Source organism: Nannochloropsis gaditana, assembly GCF_000240725.1.
Source record: "Nannochloropsis gaditana CCMP526 unplaced genomic scaffold scaffold1117, whole genome shotgun sequence".
NCBI classification, from domain to species: Eukaryota; class Eustigmatophyceae; order Eustigmatales; family Monodopsidaceae; genus Microchloropsis; species Microchloropsis gaditana.
In genome coordinates this window covers 1-6,736 of record NW_005802836.1, presented here as the reverse complement: position 1 = coordinate 6,736, position 6,736 = coordinate 1, and the positions used below count along the sequence as shown (strand labels likewise).

At 53.3% G+C, this 6,736-nt stretch overlaps 4 protein-coding genes across 4 annotated transcripts; 3 read left to right on the top strand and 1 right to left on the bottom strand.

Moving 5' to 3' along the window:
- On the bottom strand, positions 1–1,095 carry NGA_0713900 (uncharacterized protein; the record flags this gene model as incomplete). The annotated part of the gene is made up of 2 exons (XM_005852522.2): positions 613–1,095; positions 1–358 (listed from the first exon to the last, which is right to left on the bottom strand). Coding segments are annotated over exons 1-2 (574 nt in total), but the record flags the coding sequence as incomplete, so codon positions are not given.
- A 132-nt stretch (positions 1,096–1,227) lies between these two features.
- NGA_0714000 (uncharacterized protein) lies at positions 1,228–2,734 on the top strand. Its single transcript, XM_005852523.1, has 2 exons — positions 1,228–1,606; positions 1,699–2,734. The coding sequence occupies exons 1-2, from the start codon at positions 1,244–1,246 to the stop codon at positions 2,371–2,373; spliced, it is 1,038 nt and encodes a 345-aa protein (XP_005852585.1). The 5' UTR covers positions 1,228–1,243; the 3' UTR covers positions 2,374–2,734.
- Positions 2,735–3,191: 457 nt separating this feature from the next.
- On the top strand, positions 3,192–4,152 carry NGA_0714200 (uncharacterized protein; the record flags this gene model as incomplete). Its single annotated transcript, XM_005852524.1, has 4 exons — positions 3,192–3,196; positions 3,292–3,355; positions 3,567–3,746; positions 3,846–4,152. The coding sequence occupies 4 exons, from the start codon at positions 3,192–3,194 to the stop codon at positions 3,996–3,998; spliced, it is 402 nt and encodes a 133-aa protein (XP_005852586.1). The 3' UTR covers positions 3,999–4,152.
- Positions 4,153–5,452: 1,300 nt separating this feature from the next.
- On the top strand, positions 5,453–6,193 carry NGA_0098202 (uncharacterized protein; the record flags this gene model as incomplete). Its single annotated transcript, XM_005852521.1, has 1 exon — positions 5,453–6,193. One exon carries the CDS (start codon positions 5,453–5,455, stop codon positions 6,191–6,193), a length of 741 nt encoding a protein of 246 aa, XP_005852583.1.
- Between the last annotated feature and the right edge of the window lie 543 nt (positions 6,194–6,736).

The window sequence follows — 6,736 nt, the reverse complement described above, 5'->3', positions numbered from 1 at the left end:
TTCCCACCGACCTCGCTGCCCCCCTCCGCTCCCCCCCGGCCTGTCTTGCCTCCCGCCCGCCGCCATCCCGCCCGCCTCCCTCCCACGACTGCCCTGCCTGCCAGGGCGAGGGGCAGTCTTGTCGCAGAGGCGGGGGGTGCGAGGCGCGGGCCGCCCCAGCATAGGGGCCTCCTCCTCGGCTTTCCCATTCCTCCCCCGCGCCCCCGGCACTCCAGTGCTCCGGGGCGCTTCCCCCCCGGGCACGCGCTCCGTGCCACGACCTGCGCTCTCCGCCCGCTTCTCCAGCCTTGTGGCGTGGCTGAGGCGAGAAGCCATCCGAGGGGAGAGGAGGGGCTGTCGGTGGATGTGGGCGCCAGGCCTAGAGCGGGGAGACAAGGCAGGGGGGAGGGCAATGAGCTAACCCAGGACACGGACGGCAAGGCGCAGGCGCAGAGAAGAAGCGGGTCAAAGCGGTGTCAGAAGAGGTGAAATATTGTATGAACATCACGGTGTGTGTTCAGGTGGGTTTCCTAAAAAGGTTTCTTCATCATGTCAACCAAGCTGGCTCGAGGGACTGAGAAAAACAGGCAAGACACAGTCCACGCATCAATTTAAAAACTACCTCCGACGTACCCCTGCATTGTTTCCTCCTGTCGAATGTCTGGTGTCTCCTGCATCAGCCGCCACCAGGACTCCCGCCCTCGTAAAGCCTGTGAGCAACCCCACGAGGCCGACGGGCAACAAGAAGGCCCTTACAGCCACATGGCTCCGTCCTCCCAACGGCCTTTTCCTTCCCTTCCGCGGCGAGCATCCATGAGGCGGAGAACTTTGTGCGCAGTGATGCTGCATGACGACGCTGGATAATGGTGCTTGAGGGCTACGCTTTCTCCCTTGCTAGAGCGCCAGGGTGATGTTGGGGAGCGTTTCTTGGGTAAAAAGGGATGGGGACGAAGGAGTGGCGAGGGCATACACAGCCCACTTAATAAGAAGTGCGATGCAGGACTGTCCTCTTGTGCCTGTCACGTTTGCGTGTCCTTTACCCTGATAACCCGTTAATTCATGCACTTAAGCCAAGGGCTGGCGTCCCTCGCTGGGATGTCGGTCACCAAGGCAACCCCTCGCCGGGGAGGACGATTTCCCCCGTCCCTGCCGCATATACCGCACGCGGACAGTCCCGTCGTCTACAGGCTATTTCCACTTCACCAGCTTATTGTGTACATGTCAACGAAATTTGAAACCCTCCTCTCTAGGCAGTGAGGGAGTGATGTACGCGCACCAATTCCGGATTGCGTCCCGCGTTGGCCTAGGGCTGGGGGTAGCAGCTCTGGTGAGGAGCAACAGCAACAGCAACAGCACCACAATCTCCAAGCCCACGCGCTGTGAGACCGCGCAGCACCAGCAGCAGCTCCGACGACCATCAAGTCAACAACAAACATATTTTGACCACGCATTAGACGACCGCGAAAAGGACACGGCGGGCTTTGTGGGAGTTTTTCTGGACGCGGCCTCAGTGAAGCGCGTGCAAAATGCCGTGGGGGGCTCCCTGGGCCGAAACGCTCATGCCTTGGTCCAGTTACATCCTGAACCTGGGGTAAAGCGGTCATTTGCCCCCTTATTTGGCAGCAAGGTACGAAGGTTCTAGGATAAAGTGCTGTTTTATGGTACTCTTGAGATTGATGGACTCACCCATCCTCTCTCTTCCCTTTGCACACGTGATAGGCCGAGGTAGTGGTAAGAGGCGTGGCTGAAGACGTGTCCACACGCCAAAAGGTTATTATCGTCGATGTTAACGTGGGTGGAGGTCGCCTGTACCCCTCCAGAAACGGCCACGGGAGCATTCCCACAATAGCCATGGCCTCGGAGAGCTGGGACGATGACGTGGCGGATCTATTGGGCGTGGATCTGGCGCGTCGACTCCTAGAGAACGGAATATTGCACGCAAAGGGATCCTGGGACGGCGTGCTCCCAGGTCAACTTTTGGACGGGATCAAATATCCGCCTACGCGAGCCGTCTTCCAGGAGCTCGACGCACCCGTCGCTTGTGAAGGCACGATCTGCGCGTCCACAGACTACGATAAGCAGTCGGATAAGTGCATAATTCGAGCCGATACAGCATCGGGAATGGCGGAAAAAAGCCAGGACGAGGCGGAGGAGGTAGAAGGCGAATGCCCCCTGTGCACGTACATGATGAACAGTCCCTGCAAGGATGTCTTTGTGGTGTTCAAGTCCTGCATCGATAAAGCTGGCAGCACTGACGAGCGAGAGGATCTGACACGCTGTGAAGCATCGGCGGCCTTTGTCCATGAGTGTATCCAAAATTTTGGACTTTTCCGAGAGCATCTGCAGGAAGAGGCTGAGGAGGCAGCTGAGATATCAGATGAGGGGAAGGCGTGAGCCATTGAGAAGGACACGGCGGCACACATTGGTGGGAGAGAGAGAATTTCTAGCAAGTAACAAAGAGTCATAGAAATTCAAAACTCTCGCCACGGACTTTAGAGGGTTCGGTTTGTGATGAGACATTTTTACAGGTACAGGATTTGTGGGGTAGTGCTTAATGCACGGAATAAGTCCTCACTGCCGAGCTGCGTAAGACGTGGCGAAAAAAGATGGGACCCTTGAAGAGGGCGTGTAGATAGCATGTGAGATTGACTATTGTAGGGTTTCGGTGTAAATGTGTGGTGTGTGGTAGAGAGGTAGGCAAAGAACGGAAACGGGTTTGGACAGGATGTCCGAGCCCGCCACGTACTGACGAACAGCTCTGCTGCTATTTTTGTTGTCTTTTTGCTTGGTGGTCCTTTGTAGGGATGTACAGGGCTATTTGTGTATGCATCGGTCCTCTATACTTCATTGCTGTGACACAAGTATATTTCACCAAGGAGAGCCCATCTATCTGTCTCGTGTGGGCAGCTCAGCTCTAGCCTCCTTGGTTGCTCGCTTTCACACCGTGCCACCCACAACGTGATGGCTTGAACATAGTCAACGCTGGTAGACAAACGCTCTGCGCATAAAGATCTCATTTATCTCTGTTCCTATATCACCGTAATATCCATTCAAACATCTATGTGCATGCCTACGTGTTGCCTGTCGGGGAGGCCAGATCATGAATTTCGGCCTCTTTCTCTTCGCGATACTGCCCTTTCCGGCTTGCGCCTTCTTCACAGCCCCCGCTGTGACGCAAAGCCGAGTAGGTTCCACGGTTCTCCGAGCAATTCATGAGGTACATGACGTCTCCACTCGACAGCAGCATCTAAGTAGCACCTTTCAATCTTTAGTCTTGGCTGGCTTGGGTACCACAGCCGGGATTGCTCTGAGCACGGCGCCGGCGAATGCGGCAACCAAGGTCGAATACTTGAAAGAGCCTACTCCTGAATTCGAGGTAAGCTTATAGGGGCCGTAGTGCTTAATTCTGCTTTCTGAAAGCAACTTCAGGAATTCGGAGGCGCTCTTGTCGGGCAATTACTTCAGTCGCTGCTATCGGCCTGGTTCCGCTTGAGGTCCTTTTAGAGCACGCAACTTCGTTTTTTCAACTATGTACAAGGCGTCGCAAATGCCCCTGTCCTCACGCAAACGATTTTATCTTCCCTAAGGAAATGCAAAAACGCGCGATGGCATTCGAGAGAGCGGCGCTTGAAAAGAAGAAGGTATGGAAAGACAAATATGCGGTGTTGCCGCAGGCCAAGACAGAGCAAGAGCTTGTCGCAGCTTTGGATGGGCTCACAAAGTTTGTTCTTGAAGAACGCGGTCTTCCTGTTGGTATCAAAATGCAGGTACGTACAGCTTTAATCGAAAGGACTGCTAGAAATCACAAGGGAAGAGGCGCCCTTGGATCCATGGACTCACGCGTAGCATGTCTTTATCACGGACAGACACTAGTGAGCGATATTCGCAAAGTGAAGAGGGCAGGGAAAGATGCGAAAATCTGGAATAAAGAAGCTGAGATTTCCTACGAGAAATTGATTTACGCAATCAATTACCAGCAAAGCCCCAACACAAGTCGAGACTTGACCAACCCTCTTTGAAGCGGTTATGACGAGTCAATTAGAAAATGGATTACCATTACTATAGATTTACGGAAGTGAATGCAAGAACGTGATATCTGCATTCAGGCCTGTTTGGGTGGGATAGGATGCTGAACTGCTATAAGGCAAAAGAAGAAAGCGAGTCACAGTGATACATAGCAATCTCTGAATGTTTTTTTTTAAAAGAAAAGGCTTAAGGCACATACTTGTCTTCCAGTAACTTTTTCCCTATTCCGCTCAAATAGGTCCCATTCCGTCGAAAGGCAGGCGGGGCTCGGAAGCCTACTAGGGTGTCACTGCACTCGTTTGTCACAGGGCATACCGGTAGGTTAGAAGGGCTCCCATTGTGCTTTTTCTCCTCAAATACATCCTTAGAAAGCCCATGCTGCTGCTTTTCAAATCTTCTAGGACGCAATTTAAGAGGGTTCATGACGTCCCGTGGTGTGGGCTGATTTGTTGCAAAAGCCTCGTAGCTCGTTTTCCAGCTCGAGTTCTTATCACACTCTTGACGACAGATCGCGAAAGTGGAGGCAGAAACTGAGGAATTGGATGCTCGTCTTTTATAAGAAGACGTAACGGACGGAGGGATGGGATGTTTTCCTGTACCCAGGCTGCCGCCACCTGTCAACCCACCAACAGGGTGTGCTACAAGGACTGAGCTCTGCGTCATGGGAAAATGTACTTTACTGCCCCTTTTCTTCACAAGACCTGCCCAATCTGCCGCTGGATCGTTTGGAATATAAACTACGTCATCGTAAGACGGTGCAGTTATTGAATCAGTGTCCTCTGCGGTGGCCAAAAATTGAGCTCTGGCGTTCACAAGCTCTCGTCCATATGGATCAAAGGCATGCTCGCCTTCTTTTTGCCAAAAACTCTAAGCATATCGATGTATACAGCGGTATTAAAAATAGGTTACAGTAGAGAAAGAAACAAAAATAAATACGGGTCCATCATATGCTCGTCTTGGACACATACATTTGTATGTTGGGGGGGGGGAAATGAGCCGCGGTACGTACCCTTTCCATTTCAGCTCTGAATGCCTAAGTTGAGTAATGAAATAATCTGCTTTAAAAAATATGCCGAGCGATTGGATCTGTTTCTGTGCAATGTGCAGGTAAAATTGGTTGCTTTTGGTAAAGCGTGTGGGGGTAACGGCCGCCGATGGAGCGAGCGGCGACGAGGGAATGCGTCGCGGGTTGAGATCCACGGAAGGAGGGGGGGGGGGGGGGTTCACTTGCACCATTTTTACGTCGATTTTCTGGGTTATATTGTCGATTTCACAGCTAGTATTCATCCATGTACTGATTTGCTCGCGTTAAACTACATTTCGATACAACTGTGCTGTCCAGTGGCAGGTGCATTAAAATTCCAAGATACTTGAAGCTTTTCCACCTGAAAGCCTTCCTGACACTCGCATAAACCAACAAAAAGACGTATCTCCTCCACTGGGAAATATGAAGCTGCGTGCCTTGACCAGCTTAGTCTCCTGCTCCCTTGTCCAGGCATTCTTGGTGCCTGTTGCGCCTGGCATGGGTAGACCTCGGGAGCCACTACGGCCCTCCTCAGCCGTCCTCGCTTCAGCATCGGAGCCTGTCGTGGAGGCTCTGGCAGGGAGGAAGCCTGAGTACATTTTGATGGAGGACGGACACGGACGAAGCATAAACACGACGATGATTGCATACTTGCGGCAGGACGGAAAGCGATATTGTTTGGGCACGCCAGTGGACTGCCCCATGGTGCTCATGGATTCAGGGGGTCGGCCCATCGACCCCTCAAGTGCATTGGCTGAGGGCATGTTCTATCAATTGGATGATTACTTCACCAATAAGGGCTATGAGATTCTACACACCGCTGGATTCTTGACTATCGCGGGGGAGCCTGACTGGTTTGATGACGAGGAGTTGGAGGAAGGGGAGGAGGAGGAGGACAGTGACGACGAGTACGACAGCGAGGAGGAAGATGATGAAAGAGAAGAGGCAGCGACGGCGCAGATGGCGCGTCAAGAAGCAGCACGCAAGGATGACAGCGTCCGGGTGGATCCTATCTGTGACGTGGAATACGATGGCTCCATGTACCGCATTGTGCAGCTCTTAGACCGGGTTCCCCTGAGTGCCGAGGAGGACGCGGAGGGCAAATGGGTACTTGTGAACGATGCGGACACCCATCTGGGGCTGGAGAAGAGGGCAAAGAAATGAGTGACAAAGGAGAAGTGTTGTGGGCTGTCTCGATTATGGTGTCTGTGAGAGAAGATGGTTTGGGCCGGCATGCACGAATTTCCCCGTGAGCGCAGGCATCGTCACGTGTGAGGGGTCTTCCATGGCACTGAGGGTCAGTGTGCCCGTCGCTGAGGGGTTAATTAAAGCATGGAGACGCCCCGGCGTGGCAGTTTGACAGATTCGACGTGTCAATCAATCTCAAGGAACACCACAATATTTGTCGAGCCCAGCCACTGCCTCTTGTTGTCACGCAGACAGTACTCCCATGCACTCCTCTCGTTTGGAGTCTGGTCTTTTTCGCTGCATTTCTTTCGTCAAATTATCCGCTCCAGCTCCCACCCCTCCGGGCTCAGCGCGCGGCCCCTCCCGCCCTTTCTCCAAGCTCTCACATGCGCTTGAACGAATCGATGAAGCGCGCTAGCCCCGACAGCACGCCTCGGTTCTCGCCTCCCTCCATGTCGGCGGCGTCTCGGATGTCTTCCATCTCATCCAGGGACGGGAAACGGCCCACAGTCTTCAGGA

Bases quoted from the DNA above. Each gene is read 5' to 3' on its own strand.
- NGA_0714000 (XM_005852523.1), top strand. From the start codon at position 1,244: ATGTACGCGCACCAATTCCGGATTGCGTCCCGCGTTGGCCTAGGGCTG. The intron at 1,607-1,698 runs GTACGAAGGTTC...CACACGTGATAG, and splicing joins CCCCCTTATTTGGCAGCAAG to GCCGAGGTAGTGGTAAGAGG.